Here is a 20,004-nt window from a genome sequence, read left to right as displayed (position 1 = left end):
GGGCTCTTTCTCCCAGTGCCAGATCCCCACACATGAGAGTTTGATGTGGGGCTCAGAACTCTCACTCCTATAGGTGAGTCTCTGTGAACCAGTTAGTTTCCAGTCTATGGGGCTTCCCACCCAGGAGGTATGGGGTTGTTTATATTGCAAAATCACCCCCTCTTACCTCTTGATGTGTCCTTCTCTTTGTATTCTGGAGTAGGATATCTTTTTTAAGGGTTGCAGTCCATTTGGGTGAAGAATGCTCAGCCTTTAGTTGTGAATTTTGTTGTTTTTAGGAGAGAAGTTGAGCTCCAGTCCTTCTATTCTGCCATCTCAATCCCATCTCTGGGAAAAGCTTTCTTCAGGTGGCCATCAAGGTTGCACCTGAGGTCTGTGTACAGGTGGCTGGGCCTCAGGTGTAACTGCTCAGATGGTTCTGGCAGCCCCAGGTCAGGCCACAAGTGGGTGGTCTTGTCTCCAGGTCCACACTGCACGAGGAACAGATTACAGAAGTGCCTGGGTCTTGGACTGCATGGGCAGGGCTGCCTAGCAGCCTGGAGGACAGATGCTGGCTCAGGCATAGCTCCTGGAGTCTGGGCCCCTCTATAACCACTTTGGTAAGACTTTTTATCATGAGTGGATATTGGCCTTTGTCAAATTCTTTTTCTCCATCTATTGAGATGATCATATGATCTTCGACTTTTCCTCTTTAATGTGGTGTATGACATTGATTGATTTGCATATGTTGAACCATCCTTGTGCACCTGGGATGAAACCCACCTGGTCATGGTGCAAGCAGTAAGGCTACAGAAATCCTAAATGACACAATAGAGAAGTTAGACTTAATTGATATTTTTAGGACATTACTGACACAAAATCAGAATAAGCCTTCTTTTCAAGGGCACATGGAACATTCTCAAGGATTGACCACATAATGGGGCACAAAACTAACTTCAAAAAATTTAAGAGAGTAGAATTTTTTTTCTTTTTATGGCTGCATTTGTACCTAATGGAAGTTCCCAGGCTAGGGGTTGAATCAGAGCTACAGCTGCTGGCCTGCCCCACAGTCACAGCAATGCCAGATCTGAGCCGCATCTGCAACTTACACCACATCTCACAGCAATGCGAGATCCTTTAATCTACTGAGCAGGGCCAGATATCAAACCTGCCTCCTCACAGATATCACTTGGGTTTGTTTCTGCTGAGCCACAACAAGAACTCCAAGAGCATTGAAATTATTTCAAGCATCTTCTCTGACCCCAAGAGAAGTTTACTAGCTTCATTACTAGTCATTTCTGTAGCCTTATTGATTTTCTTCTTGAAGATCTGTCCATTGATGTGAGTGGGGTGATAACGTCTCCTACGATTAGTGTAGCCCCATCCATTGCTCCTTTTATGTCTGCTAGTATTTGTTGTATGTTTCTGGGTGCTCCTATATTGGGGGCATATATACTGACGATTGTAACATCCTCTTCTTGAAAGGATCCATTTTCCACTAAATAGCGTCCTTCTTTGTCTTTCTTTATGGCCTTCGTTTTAAAGTCTATTTTGCCTGATATGAGTATTGCACCTCCTGCTTTCCTGTCTTGTCCGTTGGCATGAAATATCTTTTTCCATCCCATCGTATTCAAGTTATATGTGTACTTTGCCCTAAAATGAGCCTCTTGTAGGCAGCATATTGTAGGATTTTGTTTTTTTATCCAATCTGCCACTCTATGATTTTGACTGGAGCATTCAGTCCCTTGACATTTAAGGTAATTATTGATAGATATGTATTTATTGACATTTTAAAGCTTGTTTTCCAGTTGATTTTGTTTCTTCTTTGTTGTTTTTGCTTTTTTGGCTTGATGATTTCCTTTTATTTTATGTTCGTGTCCTCTTCCTTTATTTGTTGTGAATGTATTGCTTGGTTTGGATGTGGTCGCCCTGTTTTTCATGTACGTTAATTCTATCTTGTATCCGCTTGCTTTAGCCTGACAGTCATATAGGCTCAAACGTATTCTATAAAAAAGAGTCTAGATTTAATTATTTTCCTTCCCCACATTTTACGATTTTGATGTCCTTTTTAAGATCATGTTTATCCTTTATTTATTTACTTATTTATTTTATTTTTTTGCTTTTTTAGGGCTGCACCCCTGGTATATGGAAGTTCTCAAGGTAGAGGTTGAATCAGAGTTATACCTGCCAGCCTATGCCACAGCCACAGCAATGCCAGATCCTAGCCTTGTCTGCTACCTACGTACAGTCCACGGCAACACTAGACCCTTGATCCACTGAGTGAGGCCAGGGATTGAACCTGCATCCTCGTGGATACTAGTCGTGTTTGTCTTTACTGATCTAAAACAAGTAATCCCCTGTTTACCCCTTTGCTGTTCCTTGTGTTTATTGTGGTTTTACAATAGGTCTCCCCCCAACCCCCACCCCGCCTTTTAGATCTGTGTACTGGCTTTTTTAAGTGATTGCTTTGCAATTGTGAGTTCCTCCATCCCGTATCTTTTTACTGCTTTCCTATTACAGGGGCCTTTTAGCTTTTAAGAATGGGTTTAGCATTGCTGTATTCTTTTAGTGTTTGTTTGTTAGAGAAATTCTTTATTTTTCCTTCTAGTTTTAATGATATTCTTGCTGGATAGAATATTTTGGGCTGCAAATTTCTCCATTTTAGACCTTTAAATATATCGTAGCACTCTCTTCTGATCTCTAGTGTTTCTGTGGAGAAATCAGCTGATAGACTTATGGGAGGTTCCCTTGTAATTAAGTCTTTACTTTTCACCTGCTGAATTTGGCATCCTCTCCTTCTCTTTAATTGTTGCCATTTTTATTATAATATGTCTTGGAGTGGGCCTGTTTGGGTTCAACTTGCTGAGGCACTCTTTGAATCCTCTATCTTGATATCTGTTTCCTTTATATTTTGAAAGTTTTCAGCCATAATTTCTTCAAATGTATTTTCAATCCCCTCTTCTTTGTCTTCTCCTTCTGAATCCCTATTATGTGCATATTGGGCTGCTTTATAATATCCCATAGACCTCTTATATTGTTTTTATGTGTTTTCACTTTGATTCTGCCTGCTGTCCTGATTGGGTGATTTACAACATTCTATCTCACAAGTCACTAATTTGTTCCTCTGCATTGTTCACTATTCTCTTCATGGGCTTTAACTCAGCTTGTGCCTCTGCAAATGAATTTTCTATTTTTTTCTTGGCTCCTCCTCAGGCTTTCTCATTCCTTTCTAAAGTACTGTGCATTACTGTTCCTAGCTGCTCTTAATTCCTTCATATTCACTCGGTCAAGAGTACACTTGGATGCCACTTTTCCACTGTCTTTGAACATGTGAACCAAGTATTCCCAGTTATCTAAATATGTTACTGATGTTTACATTTTTCTAAACAAAATCTAACCCTATGATTGATTATTCTTTATTCATTTGCATTTTTATTTGCACAATTAACCAAAGCAAACAGCAAATCCCATTAAATATATTTAGAAGAATTATACATGTTAATAAAGTTGAAATACATCTCTCAATACTGAAAACGTTAAGTGAAGAACGCTTCCTCATCACTTTCTAAGGACCTGTCATGTGCAGGTGTGTACATTTGTATTTTAGTATGAAAAAGGATGCCCCAATGAAAGAGGAATGAGTGGCATTGGGTCTACCTCCAAATTTCTGCACTATCTTCTCTTAGAGTTTCACTTCCTAACTTAGTTCCCTTGCACATAGGGATGTGGGGATGGAAAACTACACTTTGATTGGTAAGATGTCCCTTGGAACCTTATGGTTCCAGTTTTTACAAACATGGGTCAAGATGCACCACAGAGCAAATCATGAAAAGGGTCCCAATATTTGTTCTCCTTCCTTTCCAATGTTATAATGTTGCTTGAAGTCTTATTTATTTTTTTCTTTCCTGTTCAGGGGAGACTGCACTGCTAAATGGCAAGTAACCATAATGTACTCCACTGTTATTCTCTCATCTGTTTCTCGTACCCTGAAAATCTCATGTCGAAACTCTTAATGATCATCTGCCTTAACTCACACAGAGATATGTTTTTACATGATTTTATGTCTTCATCTTATCCTTCCAATTCAGGTTACCTACCTTCATGTACTATTCAGTTTAGGTGGTTATTGCCTCTTTCATACTGTACTCATTGCTAATAATCAAGGAGACAGAGACCTTCTGTGTCTAGTATTTTATCACTTAGCTATGTCTGATGGTGGGTATTTTAAGGTTCTGTTATGTCAGTTTTCTCCAACACAGGCTCTTTTAAATTTAGATCAATCTTCACTTCCATGTAACACCTCTTCCTATTCCTTTTCTGTTATTCAATTTGGAATGATGAGTTTTTCATCATAGAAATTTATGGGAGATTACATTACTCTGACTTTTTCTTTAAGTGCAGAAATAAGGAGTTCCCGTTGTGGCTCAGCAGTAACAATTATGGCTGGTATGAGGATGTGGGTTCAAACATGGCCCTGCTCAGTGGGTTAAGTATCTGGCATTGAGGTGAGCTGAAGTGTTGGTGGCAGACACTGCTTGGATCACACATTGCTGTGCTGTGGTGTAGGCCAGTAGCTGCATCTCTGATTTGACCTCTACCCTAGGAACTTCGATATGCCGTGGGTACAGACCTAAAAAGTAAATATAAAAAATAAATAAATAAGGGGAGAAAATATGTACTAAACACACCAAAATTTAGGAGAGTTGTAACTGGGAGAAGGAGATAAGCATTAATAGATGCTTTAGCATGGAGAACATAGGGAGAAAGGGAAGAAAGACCACAAAATACAAAAAATAGCCAGAGAGGTTTCATCCAAGAATGTTGTACAACAGGGAGAACAGTGCAGAGTACATAAAAGCATTAATATCACAAAACAAAAAAAAGGATGCCCAAGAGCTATACATTACAAAGAAAAGGTTATTGAAGACATAATTCAGTAAATCTGAAAAAGAGGTATGCAAGGGAGATCAAGGACACATTTATACCATTATTTTTTTTTCATTTTTTTTCCTTTTACAAACAAAACAATGGAATAGAGATGTTCCCAGGCTAGGGGTCGAATCGGAGGTGTACCTGCCAAAACACAAGACAAAAGGAGGAAGGCCAGGAGCCAGCCACATCTGCGAACCACACCACAGCTCATGGCCACGCCAGACCCTTAACCCCCTGAGCGAGGGCCGGGATGAAACCTGCGTCCTCCTGGATACTAGTCAGATTCACTTCCACTGAGCCATGACGGGAACTCCCAAGAAAGCCTCGAGTCACATAAAAGAAAAGAGATAAAACAAGAGCATGGCTTTCTGGCACTTTGCTCATTCAATCGTGCCATTCGTTTCCCTCCACCAACGCATTTTTGAAAATTGTATTTCCCTGAAATGCACAAGTCAGTCTCAACATCGATTTGATTCCATTTCTTTGTGCTTGGAGTATTAAAAAAAGATCTGTCGCTGAGAATATCCTTGCGACCATGACAGTTGACAAGAATGGAAAGCATAGGATTAGAGCCTTGTTGCTCAGGTCTTTGCCTTTCTGCAGGAGATGACACCTTCAGAGGTAATTTTGAAAGCCCTCTTGACAACTACATTAAGTTTAGCATTGTTTTGTTACATGCAAAGCATTAGACACCATCACACTTGCAAAAGCCAGTACCCAGACATACGTCATCCACTTGCTCAGGCACTGTGGCATCTTCTAAAATGACGTTTTCGGGAGTGATACGTGTGTTTCACACAAACTACAAAAGTAATGCTTTCACTGGAAGACAGCTTGTTTAACCTGGCATCGTCAGAAGCATTTGCCAAACTGAGAGATTTAACTTTGATCCATGACCAAGATAGCAATTGTTGTCTTTTTTTTTTTTTCTTTATGGTGGCACCCACGGCATGTGGAAGTTCCAGGTCCAGTGACTGAATCTGATCCACAGCTGCAACCGATGCTACTGCTGGGGCAACGCCACATCCTTTAACTCACTGTGTCCAGCCAGAGCTCGAACCCACACCTCCACTGCAACACGAGCCACTGAGGTGAGGTTCCTAACCCACCGTACCACAGTGGGAACTCCAGATATAACATGACTTCATTTTATTAGATATGTCTTTTGAGTCAGAAATTCCAAGGCTGGCAATTGTCCTCTTCTTTTTACTATCTGTCGTGGTTTCCTTAACATTTACATGACTATTTGTAAATTTACTTTTCAGGAGAACTTCGGGATGAAAACGGTAACTTATTTCTGACGTTCTCTTTCTTTTTTCTCTGTTTTGGAGGGGTGGATGTATTTCTTAGAAATGGTTCTTCTTTCTTTCCTTTCCTTCCTTTGATATTGCTTTAAGTCACCGTCTTCCAGGCACTTACCACCCTCTCATGACGAGGTTTGTTACATGAAGAGAATCAGGCTGAGAAGAATGCTATTTCCTCCATTCCACAGAAAGCTTCCTTTTACCTGGGTCCTCCACCACGACATCTAGATGCAGTGCCCACTGTGTCGTATTTGACATTGTCCCAGTTTTTAATGGAATGGTTCCGCTTCCAACCCTGGTTGCAGAGATGAGTTTTTTCCTTTGATTGCTCACACTCTGTCGACTGCCGATGCCCTGCAGAAGTTGTCTTAAGACAGGCCAGTTCACGTCTGCCGATCACACTCTCAAGGGACCCAGTGTATATCAATATTGTTTCCTGACTTGTCCTGGTTATTTTCAATTTAGAACCACAGTTTTACTCTTCTTTCGTTTTTATTTTACCTGTTTGTTTATTATCTCACCAAGTTGACCGCCCTTTGGCATCTTTATGTATACTTTTTCCCCCTCAAGAAATCACGCTGGTAATACATAACTAAAGTCTAAAGTTGTGTTCTGAGATGATTCCACACCTCTCTTTAATAGCCTAACTCAAGAATTATTTTCAATTTTCATAAGCCTGTATGTGACAAAGTATTCTGAAACGGGTGGTGGTGCTTTCAATGGAACAGAGTTTAGGGATCTGCCTCTTTAACTCAGGAGTGGACGTGACTTGAAAATGCTCCAGAAGCACTCATTCGGAGATGCAGCGCTCTGGTCACACCTTCTTCATAAAGTTCGGAAAACCTGTCTCATACATGCACGTTCAGATATTTTCTCTCAGATGGGAGGATGCACAGTAAACATGGGGTGAGAAACGGCCTCTCTCAGGGAACCTTTCTCTCTCCTGGATTCAGCACCCATGTGATTTGGTTCAGAAAAGCTGCACTTATGCATGAGGTAAAACACACACTCAAATACAGTAAGGTCGCCATTTAATCAGTAGCAGTCACGTTGTGAAAAGAGGCACCCGGAAACCTGACCGTGGATCACCTACACCAACAGGGTCTTAGCATAGCCTCGCACAGGGTTTGTGGCAGCTTCACACAGGGTAGCGCCCCCGACCACCAGCATGAGAACTGACTTCCACATGCACAGCCAGCCCGTGGCCATGCTAAAGCGCACAAGCAGAACAACAGGACCCTAAATATGGTCAAAGGGATCAAGACTGCTTTTGCGAACTAAACCCCAGAACGAGTCGTTCTCGTTTTCTTCAGCTCATCGAAATTAAGTCCATTTCCCCTCTATTCATTTACTGCAGACGATCTATGAGTCGATGTGTGTGCGGGTGGCTGTGTGGGTGGCTGTGGTTGTCACTTGAAACTGCAGAGGGTTAACTTTAAATATGAAATTTTCAACAAATCTGAATTCTCCCTCTAGTTCTTCCCCATGATATTTGCATTTACCTTTTTCTTTTTCTTTTCTTTTTTGTTTTTTGCAGACAATCTTCGGAAAATAAATGGTAACATTTCTGATATCCCATTATCCCATCGCTCTTGACCCCCTTTAAAGCGACTGGTTCAGCCTTTCATCTTGTCTGCCGTTTCATCTATGTAGCTTGTGTCAGCATGCCTTTCTCCTGCGTGTCATGTCTACAGGCTCAACCTCAATGTTTGCGTTGGACTTGTCCCACGTTCCTTCTGTCCATTTCTGTTTGCCTACCTCCTCTGCTGTGCCATTCCTTCTCTTTGCAATGCATACCATGCCCTCTCGATAAGGACTGGCTTCTTGGGTCTTTCAGGCACTTGCCACAGTTTCATGAAGAACTTGGTGAGATGCAAACAAAGCATTACGCTGCTAGGGAGATGGTTTCTCTTCCACATGTATTTCTAGAAAACATCCAAACACAGTGGCTCTGTCAGGAATTCCAAGTCAGAGGGGCCATTCCTACACAAGTGATAGCTCTTCAAAGACTTAAGGGATGGGAGATGGCCCCAAAACGGCTCAGTTAATGCCCTCTGCTCCTTACCCTTTCAAAGCCTAAGTAGTATATTGGTCAAGAGTGTACCAGGGCAGCCCTCTTCCACGGTCCTTACCCATGTGAACCAAGTATCCCCAGGTATAAAATGTTACTTAGGTTTGCCTGTTGTTCTAAACAAAACCAAGCCTTCTGCTTGTGTCATTTTGTGTATTTTAAAGTTCTGTCCAACATAGTCAGTTCTCTCCAATGCAGGCTTTTTAATATTTAGAGCAATCTTCACTTCCAAACAATACATCTTTTCTATTCCTTTTGTGTTATTCAATTTTAGAATGATTAATTCCCCCCCCCAAGTTGTTCAAGCTTACATTATTATCCTTTCTGTTTGTTTTTTAGGGTTGCGCCCAAGGCATATGTATGTTCCCAGGCTGGGTGTCGAATTGGAGCTGTAGCTGCCAGCCTACCCCAGAGCCACAGCAAGGCCAGGTCTCAGCCGTGTCTGCGACCTACACCACAGTCACGGCAACGCCGGACCCTTAACCCACTGAGCGAGGTCAGTGATGGAACCTGAGTCCTCACAGATACTGGTCAGATTTGTATCACTGAGCCATGATAGGAACTCCTGCCTTTCTTTTTTAGAGTGAGCAAGTATTACTAAAAGCATCTATATTTAGGAAAGTTATAACTTGGAAGACAGAGATCAGCATTAATAGATGCTTTAGTCTAGCGAACACAGCAGAAATGGAAAAAAGTCCACAAAATTGCTATAACACTGCCAGAGAGGTTTCCTCCAACAGTGCTGTAGGACAAGGAAGAGTGTATATAGTTCCTAAAATCTGGAATCCTTAAATCATAAGGACTCCTAAATACTGTGTTTTAATAAAATGTCAGTTCTATAGAGGAGCTACTCTCTTGAAAGTTGAACAAAGCTTCTATAAAGGACATCAATAAAGCCTTGACTCCTATTATAGAAAAGACACAAAACAAGTGCACAGTTTTCTAACTTTTAGCTTTTATATGTGTACCATTTATTTTCCTTCACTAACTCATTTGTGAAAATTATAGTTGCCCCCAATACATAAGTCATTCTCAACACAAATTTTATTCCATTTCTTTACTCTTGGATTATGAAAGATTTGCTTGCTGAGAAATTCTTCACTCCCAATATAAGTGAACAGGAATGGAAAGAATGTGGTTAGAACCATGCTCTTTATTTAGTTCTTTGACTTTCTTCATTAGAGGATAAAATCAGAGGTAATTTTGAAAGCACTATTGAAAACTAAATTAATTTTTCTCACAGTTTAGTTAGATGAAGAGGATTAGAAACCATCAGACTTGCAAAAGCCATTACCCAGACATCAGTCATCCATGTTCTCAGTTGCTGCAGCATGTTCTAAAAAGACCTTTTCAGGACCGATACATACGTTTCACACTAATTATGAAAATAGTACTTTCACCGAAAGGCATCTTGTTCAATCTGGCATAGTCAGAAATATTTGCAAAACTAAAAATCAACTTCGGTCCACTCTGCCAAAATAACATTTGTTATAAAATTATTTTTTAAATATGCATTTTGTTGTCAATTTTGAATTATTAATTCCACACCTCGAAATTTTCTTCTTCTTTCCCTTTTCTTTGATGATATCCTTACATTTACTTGAGTCTTTTTAAATTTATTTTTCAGGAGCACTTCAGGATGAGATTGGTAACTATTTCTGACCTTTTTTTGGTGGGGGAGTTATATTTCCTAGAAATACTTTTTTCATCATTTCCTTGCCTTCCTTTGCTATTACCTTAAGTTACTCTCCTCCAGATGATTACCATAATTTCATTGTAAGGTTTGTTAACTGAAGGGAGTTGGGCAAGAAGAATGATGTTTTCTCTATGAGATAGAAAACTTTCAACTGGGTTCTCCAACATGTCCTCTAAGACAGAGTGCCCACAGTTTTATAAAAACTTCAGACTCCAAACTTGGTTAAAGAGATAAGTTTTTCCTTTTGATTTACACACTTTTTCTATTATGAGTTTCTCCTCTTGTCGACCTTTTATATATTTGTCCATTATCGATGCCACATGTAAGTCTGAGACTGACCAGTACACTTTCCTGGAACATACCCTCAAGTGAGCAACTGCCTATAAATGTGTTTTCCTGATTTTGCCTGCTTAGTTTCTCTTCCCAAATTTAGTTATTTTTCTTCTCTTGTTGTTATTTTATTCCATTCAAACATGTATTCAACAAATTTCTCTTCCTTCATGATATTTTTATATTGATTTTTCTATCCCACTTCTTTGGTAATGTAACTGTATAGTTTAAGGCTATCTTATGAAGAATTCTTAAAATAATTTTTAGTACTCTATACAAATATTTTATATTCTCATGACCCTACATATCATATAGTACTCTTCAAATTGAAGTGAACTTTTTATTTAGAAATTTCTCATTATTTTAAAAATATGCATTACTTGAGCAATATGCAGATATAACTGTTAGCAGATGTATGGCTTTAATTGCATCTTCCTCATGAAGTCAAGAAATCCTCTCATATCTGTGGGTGTTTTGTGTTTTCTCTCAGCTAGGAGGAAGGCTCAATTCAAGAAAGGTAAGTAAATGGTTGTCTCTCAGAAAGCTTCCTTCTTCCATCTCTCTTGGGTCCTGTCCCTGTAGCAGTATGAGAGAATGCAGGCATAAAAATTAAAATGTCTATATTGGGCAAAGAAGCCTTTGCTTTTCTTTCTCTAAATTTCTGTAATGAATTCTCTCTGAAGTGTAAATGAGGAGTGATTCAGCATGTTCTGCCCCCCACCCCGTCCTCTTTCCTTTCTTCTTGTCTTTATCTTATGCTCCCTGCTTTGTGTTCCACCTCTGTCCCTCCCACCTTTTGTTGCTTCTGTATTTCTACCTATGTCTTAAACCTGACCATTTTAACTTATTATCTGTATCTTAAACCTGACCGTTTTTATTTATCATGTTTCTTAAAATGCAATACGGAGGTAATACAGGATAGAAAGAGGAAGTCTGAGGGATTCAAGAGAGGAAAAGGGATAATGACAGGGAGCAATGGAAAAGATAACAGGAGTAAATGGAGAAGGAAAAAAGCTAAAGGGTTTCCTATGTTTTCTTTTGCAGCCTGGAGGGATGCTCCATTATATCCTGGTGAGTAACATGGACTCTGATGAAAACAATCCTACTCTCTAGGATATTTGCAATGAACACCTACCACGTGCAAAATAATATACTGAAGATCAAAGAAAATCCAAAGCATACATAACAGGAACCACATAGGTTACTCAATATTTTAACAGATAATGCTGTATTTAAAACATTACATTGTAGCAAGTTTTTCATTTTTCAACTGCACCTTACATTGTGTTTTGAGCATATGTAGAGTGATTTTCATTGGCGAAAATCTGAGGACACTAACATGAAATATATTTTATTAGGTCAGATACACCATGTTCCCTATTTTCTTGGAAACATCCTCAATAGATGATAGATACTTATCCTTCAGGAACGTTGACTTAGAAGACACAGAAGATGGGTCAGGTCTCAAGTCAGACATAATTTAATAGATTGTAAAAAGAAGTTCAAGTTATGAAAGGGTATATTCCTTGGTTGCTCTTATTCTTGACATAATCCTAGGGAATTTATACGCATGGTCTTCTGGACAGACAGGAGCTTTATTTATTCAGATGGTGGGGTCTCATGTTTATTTTTTCCTTATAGATTGGAGGAAAGAAGAATTCAAAGCTGGTGAGCCTATCAAGATCCAGCAGGGAACTTGCATTTTGTGGGGTGGCTGGAGGATTCCTGGGTAAAAGTGAGCTGGATCTACCCAGGGCCAGAGGAGTCCTGACAGAACGGGAGCCCTCTGGCCCATGACCACAACCATTGCCAGAAACTTGATAGTCCACTTGTCTTTGCAGCAAATGTGACCCTGGATGAAGCCACTGCCCATCCTGCCCTCCTCGTGTCTGAAAGAGGGAGGCGGGTTACCTGGCAAGAAACTTGTCAAGATCTTCCCAGCTCCACACAGAGATTCAACTCCATTCCCTGTGTGCTGGGTCAGCTGCGCATCAACTCAGGGAGGGCCTGCTGGGAGGTGGAGGTTGGGGACATGCAATCTTGGGACTTGGGAATTTGTAGAGATAATGTGACCAGAGAGGGGGTATTCACTATGTCCCCAAAGAATGGTTTCTGGGCCATTAGGCTCTATGACGGGGACTACTGGGCCCTCACCTCCCCGGAAACTTCTCTTCCTCTAAGAGAAAGACCCCTTAAGGTAGGAATATTCCTGGATTATGAGGCTGGAGATGTATCTTTCTACAACATGACGGATGGATCCCACATTTTCAGCTTTCCCCAGAACACATTCTATGGTGTCCTAAGACCACTTTTCAGACTTTGGTCCTCTGACTCGGGCTCCCTAACCATCTGTTCAGCTGAAGGAGAATGTACTGATGTTGTAATTCATATGCCTACCCTCCAGGCGAAATGATCACTTTGCCCCATAGAAGATGGCATTTCTCCCCCAGCAAGATATATAAATAGATTTTTTCCTAGTCCCTACTGGTTCATTGTCAATATGAAGCTCTGTGACACAGACTTGATGATTGTCCCTCTTATCAGTTCTTCCTCTTTTTGTCATTTATTCCTTCTCATTATTACCTTTTCCTATGACAACCTCCTATAAGTATTAGATTTCCTAGACCCCCCTGGTGCATGAGACCAAAGGATGGTGTTGTATTAAAAGGTGAATTACAAGGATGTGTCCTTAAAGGAAAATTGTGTCTTTCTTTTCTTCTTTACTTTTCTTCTGGCTATAAAGTGTCATGATTAATGGAACTCAAAACACATATATGACCATGTAATATGACGCAGATGGTAGAGAAATTGAAATGAACTTGGGAGTCTGACAACTCCATGGAGCCCCTCTATTGCCCAATTCTAGGATTCTTTTCTGTGAAACATAAACATGTATGTCTTTAATCAATTTATGTGTTGGATATTTGTCCCTTGTGATTGATTCTTACCCTTACCAGTGCCCTCTGCCTTTAAGTTGGGCAGCAGATGACATCCACATTGAATATGCAAGTGAAACTGGAGGTATAAGTCCTGTACTTGGTTACATAGCTACTCCTACTCCTGCACTGTGTCAGTCTCATCAGGCCCCTTTATGTCTCCTAATTCATTCGTCACTCCTGACTTCACTTCCTACCCTTTTCCCTACTTGGTGTCATGGCTAATAATTTCAAGTATTCTCTTCCTCAGAAATGGAAATCCTGGTGTCATGGTTTTTCTGCCCCATGAACTTGGCAAAATACAAATACAAATTAATCTAATTATCTGTTTTTTTTTCTTTTTGATGGCCACACCCTTGGCATATGGAAATTCCCAGGCCAGTGACTGAATCCAAGCTGCAGCTGAAACCTGTGCCACAACTAGGGCAATGCCAGATCCTTTAACTCACTGAACTGGACTGGAGATGGAACCTGCAATTCTACAGTGGCCTGAGCCTCTGCAATCAGATTCCTAACCCTCTGCATCACAGTGGGAACTCCTCTACTTAGGATACTGGCAGTTTGACATGCTATAAAAATTCATACAAATGAGTAGATTTTTTTTCTTTATACACGTGTAGTCACTTACCAATTTGTGGACACTAGTACTATCTGATAATCACCCTATGCATCTCTAGCCATTTGCATTCCATTATTTTGCAGTTATTTTTATTAAAAATTCCACTTTCTCTAAACTTCCAACACTACCACCCTCCTTATTCTCGGTTTCTAACGGTATTTCCTCTTTGAATAATAAGAAGAAGAAGGGGAAGGAAGAGGAGGAGAGGAGAAAGATAAGAACTCATCAGAAGAATACTATATGAACTTTGTAATAATAAAATAACAAACCTGTTTAATTCTATACCTCTCCTTTAATCCCCCCTTCTCTGTTACATTAAAGGAATGATTCATCTTCCTTTACAGGAAACACCCAATCCTTCTTCTCTCTATCCATCCTCTATCCTCTCTGGTACTGGGATCCATCAGTTATTCCTCTCAGCTTTTGTACTAGCTTTTCCCCACAAACCTTAAGATTTTCAAAATGTTTCCCTTGTGAACATCAAAACAATGCAATTTTCCATCAACGCTGTGTCTTATATACTCTCTTTTCATAATCAAACTTCTCAGAATAGTTACTTATACAGTATATTCATATTTCCCTGTTTCTCACTGCCTCCTCAGTATAGTCTATATTATGGATTGAATTGTGGTTCCCTCACCCCAGCCCCTCAAAATTCGTTTGTTGAAGTTATAACTGCCAGTATTCAAAATGTGAACTTATTTTTAATTAGGGTCATTCCAGATGTAATTTTGGAAGTTTGTATTTTCCTTTTGAATTAATGAACTAAAAGTGAGGGAAGGAGAGTCTGAATTAGCACATGGAAATAAGAAACCATAATGCTGTTAAACTTAAAGTTTACATCATTTCTTCCCTCTTCTATATGGACAACTAAAAAAAAAGTGTATTCTCAAATACCTAAATTAAGGCATACCTCTTGAATTATTGTTACTTCTATATTTATGCCATTTCATTACTCATGCATTCTCTGAGGGAAGCCAACACCCCCTTATGCCTAGCAGAGTCCCCTGTGCAGAATAGATATTCAACAAGGGTATAAAAGGATTCTCTTTCTCTTTGGGGGATTTTTTCCCCTTCAATCAGCATCTCTAAGCATCAAGCATAGTGAGCAAAGAGAGAGAGAAAAGGAATGTTTCATCTAGCAATATAGCAGGAATAATATCTCTGGTTATTGAATGGATAACCGTTTCAAATTTTCTCTTCCTTCTGAATTCCCAAAGAACTCTGTGACATTACAAGTTCTCTACAAGGAGGAGCATAAGGATGAGAAAGGACATGAAATCCTCTAGGGCATCCTTCAATCTCCCAGGCAAGTGCTGGTAGGGGATAGATCCACACTCAGTACCTACCTCATCTTAGACATGATCCTGCTAGCTACCACTCCTTCTCCTGTGGTTCCTGTTTCCCTTCACAGTCTCTCTCATGGACAAGCAATTAAAAGAAAGCAATGAAAATGGTAAAGTCCAAGTTCTAGAAGAAACTTCCCTCTTCTCTGAAAGTTGTCATTGGTGCTCTGATGAGTGTCATTGGACTGATTTGACTGCTCAATACAGAAAAATATAGTAGTCTCATTCTGGTAGTCACTGATTACATCAGGACCTACCATGTTCTTAGAGGCATAGTTTGATAAGAAATTGACAAATTTGATCATGAAAAGAATATGACAACTCTAACTGAGAATAATTTGGACACCCCCCAAAGAAGAATAAATGGTTAAAATGATTGAAGATGTTGAGCCTGTGGAGTGGGTTGAATGGTGGCTTCCCGAAAGATAGATCCATGTCTTAATCCCCAGAACCTATGAACTCAACCTTATCTGGAAAAAGAGCAATTGTAAATGTAATTAAATTAAGGATATTGGGAGAAAACCTTCCTCAATGTTCCAAGTAGGCTCTAAATTCAAAAATAAATGTCCTTATAAGAGACACACGCAAAGAAGAAGGCCTGTGGAAAATGGAAGCACAGATAGAAATTATATAACCACAAGCCAAGGAATGTCTGTGTCACCACCAGAAGCTGGAAGAAACAGAAAGTACTTTCTCCTAGAGGTTTCAGAGAGGGTGCGGTGCTACTAAGACCTTGATTTCAGACCTCTGGCTTTCGGAACTGAGAGAGAATAAATTTCTGATCTTTTAAACCACCAAGTTTTTGGTAATTTGTTAGAGTAGCCTTAAGAAAATAATACAATCTGAAAAGGAAAAACCTTTGGGAGATTAAGGTAATAATTTTCAAACATCTAAAGGACTAAGCATTTGGAACAGTGGTCATCCTGAGAAGTCATCAAGCAGGATTAGGACTATTTTGTGGAAATTTCTTAAAGTCAAATTTGCAACCTGTATAAGAGAGAAATGATAACAGCTGCTGAAGATTAAAATGTCACCTGCTTCAGAGAGGTAATCCATTAAGAGCAAACGGTCACACAATGGAGATTGTTATGGGATCACAATAGCATTGGAGATGGTATTGAGGAGATTCTGGCACTCTGAGAGGTATAAATAAGCTCCTTTTTAAGGGTTCATGATTTGCTAAGAATCGGTATCCCTCCCCTCAGATTTGAACTACTTGTCACCAAAATCCCAGCCATAGGATTAGTTATTTATCTCAGTGAACTCTTTCTGGAGGTAGAGGGATTTCCTGATTTACAAGTAGATCCACAGATGATATTAACAGAAGATTCGTGCTAAATTTTCCAAATTTACTAGAATGTGCACTTAGGAAAGGTCAGTAGCAACAACAGGAAACAACCTTGATCCAGAACCAAAAGTAAAGACAGGATCACCTCAAAAGAAGACAAATCTTTAAAGTCTACCCTATCTCCTTTGTTTGATCAATGAAAGTAAGGAAAGAAAAAAAAAAAAAAAACTAGCTCCGCAAACCTAGCATCCAGATACTACTTTTTATTTGTTTGTTTTTTTGGGCCTCCCAGAAGCATATGGAGTTCCCAGGCCAGGGATCACATCTGAGCCAAAGTCGCAACTGAAGCCACAGCAGCAGCAACACCAGATCCTTAACCCACTGTGCTAGGCTGGGGATCAAACCTGCGTCCCAGTACTCCCAAAACAATGCCCAGCCTGTTGAGCCAGAGCAGGAACTCCCAGATGTAATTTTTAATACCATTCTCCAATAAAAAGAACCATATAGGGCTCCATGGAGAAATGGTTGATTCTACGACTGGCTCCGAAGCATTTTGTAGTATCAGAAGGTATAAAGGGCTAAAAAAGTTGATGAGGGCATATCAAAGAGGTGCAGAAGCCAAATGAAAGGGCTCCCAATGGCCAAAGCTGGAACAATTTAAATAACAAGATTAAATAATATTGCCTTAACCTAAAGTATAAAATAAATATCCATGAGTCCACCTTGATAAAAAAAAAATAAATGATTAAATTAATTAATCAGGAGAAAAAGAGACAAACATTTCATGTAAATGAATTCCAAGTAATATACATAGGTTGTAGTTACTTTGTTCTCAAGGAGGGGAAGCATAACTTTTCACTCCTTAGATGTGGGGGTTACACACAGTGACGCTTTCCACAGTGTACGGTACGGAAATGGGAGGTGGAAAGGAATAATTGTGCAGTGGAGAAAGCTCATAAACCTTACCTCAGTGAGGTCAATGAGTCCAACATAAATCGTGTTGATAGTATGTACTCTTGATATGCCGTGATGAAAATGGCAGTTTACCTCTGCGCTCTTCCTCTTGTCTGTCCATGAGAAAAACATCTGACAACTCTCAGTTTGATGACATATAAAATTCCTGACAAGGACTCCTGAAAATTGTCAAGGACATTTTCAAAACAAGGAAAATCTGAGACATTTCCATAGCCAAGAGGAGATTAAAGAGATATAACATCTAAACCAGCTATAATGGAAAAAATAAAAATCATTATAAATGAAAAAAATAAAAACTAAAACAATAAATGTATTATGGGGTTTGTAGCAGAAAATGACATTAGAGAAAAAGTAAGGAAATCTAAACAAACACTAAATTTTAGTTAACAATAATGTATCAGTATTGATTAATTAATAGCAACAAGTTCATCTTACTAATGTAGGATGTTAATTAATAAGAAGAAAACTAGTTCTGGGAATAGGGGAACACTGTACTTACTCTCTTCACAGTTTTTCTGTAAATCTAAAACTGTTCTAAAAATGTCAGATCCACAGATATTCTTTCTTAATGTGTGATCAGAAGGAAGGCACAATGATCAGAGCCATAGAAAGAAAAAATGATGGATGAGAGAGCTTCTGTCCTTGGACTTCTATAGCATGGAGTCTAGAAGTGGAAGAGACACCAGAAGTAGAGCAAGGGACATATAAGGGCCAAATTTGTTTCCCCATTGGTCACATGAAACCAAAGACCCCAGGGGGACTTCAAAAATATAAGGCATAGGTGATATATTCAGTATGTTCCCTAGATGCACTGCAAACTCTCTATCATGTAATGGACAGCTGAATCTGTATCTTATATTTTTTGTCCAATTTTATATGAATGGTTCTTCTGAGGACAACCAATTATCTATTACTCAATAAGACAAAAAGACCAAAAGAGTTCAAGCTCAAACAAGTTGTCAGAGAGAGGTAAATGGTGTAGGAATGAAGTCCATGACAGCCAGGAATTGAACTGTTTTGTTCAGCAGAGTAGGTTAAAAAAAAAAATTTGTGTTATGAATATATAGAGTATATTCTCCTTGGCATGTTTAAGTCACGAATTTTCCAAATTAATAAACTCTTGCTGTGTGTCACATTAAGAACGTTCTAAAATGTTTATGTTGCTTTGATGGCACAGTTAAGGCGTGGGATTCTGTACTCCACAGAGTACTCTCTCCATTCACAAAACTGACTTATGGAGCAAGGGGATTCTGCTCTCTCACTTAACATAAAATTCTTTCAGAATAACTATGGGCCCACTCTTAGGAGATTGATTAAAACCACCAAGCCCGGAGGCCAAAGACAGAGCTACAAAGAGCATCAACATGTAATAATAACTGCGTTTATCCTTTTTGAGAAACTTTACTTTAGCACAAGAGTGTGTGATGAGGTCCAAGTGGCAGCTGAACATAGACGACATTAATTAGGGCTCACCCCTAGCAGCAGAGAGCCCCACCCAAGGGAGTAAAAACTGAGGTCTAGGACCTGGAGGATTACAGAGCACTGGCTACTGGGAAGTCAAAAGAAAGGGACTGGGAAAGTCTGTGGGAGCAGAAATAGCAAGCTTGGGAAGGCATCCCTTCCAGGGGTAAGGGAGGGGCTTAGCTTCCTGCTCTTGGCATTTCACTCTTCTTCCTTTACAAGTTATCTCTTACATCCTCAGGGCCTTATCTCTTCCTCCACATCTCTTATCTCTTTTCCCTGAATTCTCAAGTATAAAGTTTAATGTTCTTTTTCAGCACTTTCTCTCCAAGTGATTTATTTCTTCTACATTCTCTTACAGTCAGTTTTCAATGAAAGAGTCTAGTTTATTTACTCCAAAGCCCTAGGAAGTGGCTGCTGCCATATCAAGTACCAGAGATGAAGACTTTCAGACCACCATTCACTATAGTCCTTTCTCCATGTAAGAGATCAGGGAACTCAACTGCTCTCTCTGCCACCTGGTCTGGGCCTAAGAAAGGGCATATGGGGGACCTCTGGCAGGACTAATTCCCACAACTGTAGTCATCATGTGAATGGATAGGCCCCCTCAAACCAACTGCTCCAAACTACCAGCTCACCCACACAGAAAAGTTCCTCAATGGGCAACTCCTTATGGTATTTTTTCTGGTAGTTAAAATTCCCTTTAAAGTAGTTCAGTAAAAAGAATACTGAATTCATGTATTTACGACCTAGGCAGTGGGCTGCCTCAAATTCTGGCATCACAAATTCCCAGTATTCTATTATTTATGATTTTTATTTTTTCCCATTATAGCTGGTTTACAGTGTTCTTTCAACTTTCTACTGCACAGCATGGTGACCCAGTTACACATACATGTATACATTCTTTTTTGTCACATTACCATGCTCCATCATAAGTGACCAGACATAGTTTCCAGTGCTACACAGCAAGATTTCATTGCTAATCCATTCCAAAGGCAATAGTCTGCATCTATTAACCCTAAGCACTCCATCTATCTCACTCCCTCTCCCTCCCCTTTGGCAACCAC

At 39.6% G+C, this 20,004-nt stretch overlaps 1 protein-coding gene and 1 long non-coding RNA gene across 4 annotated transcripts in view; one reads left to right on the top strand and one right to left on the bottom strand.

Annotated features, from left to right (window-relative positions):
* The window catches only part of LOC146401481 (uncharacterized), a 366,756-nt gene that overhangs the window by 168,256 nt on the left and 178,496 nt on the right, over positions 1-20,004 (bottom strand). The window lies entirely within an intron of this gene.
* Positions 10,296-12,980, top strand: LOC100736850 (butyrophilin subfamily 1 member A1-like). Its single transcript, XM_084970537.1, has 5 exons — positions 10,296-10,350; positions 10,803-10,829; positions 11,357-11,383; positions 11,954-11,980; positions 12,154-12,980. The coding sequence occupies exons 1-5, from the start codon at positions 10,296-10,298 to the stop codon at positions 12,723-12,725; spliced, it is 708 nt and encodes a 235-aa protein (XP_084826663.1). The 3' UTR covers positions 12,726-12,980.

Source organism: Sus scrofa, chromosome 7 (genome assembly GCF_054392235.1).
Source record: "Sus scrofa isolate SSC_HxYL_T2T_F1_AM1 chromosome 7, Sscrofa_HxYL_maternal_Yorkshire_Landrace_v2.0, whole genome shotgun sequence".
Classification (NCBI taxonomy): domain Eukaryota; kingdom Metazoa; phylum Chordata; class Mammalia; order Artiodactyla; family Suidae; genus Sus; species Sus scrofa.
Note: the sequence above shows the minus strand (reverse complement) of the source record. Positions and strands in the feature narration are given on the sequence as shown.

What these genes read in the sequence shown, in the direction of transcription:
- LOC100736850 (XM_084970537.1), top strand. Translation starts at nt 10,296, where the DNA reads ATGCCACATGTAAGTCTGAGACTGACCAGTACACTTTCCTGGAACATA. An exon ending in GAAGGCTCAATTCAAGAAAG is followed by an intron (nt 10,830 to 11,356) that starts GTAAGTAAATGG and finishes TTTCTTTTGCAG; the next exon opens with CCTGGAGGGATGCTCCATTA. An exon ending in GGATGCTCCATTATATCCTG is followed by an intron (nt 11,384 to 11,953) that starts GTGAGTAACATG and finishes TTTTCCTTATAG; the next exon opens with ATTGGAGGAAAGAAGAATTC.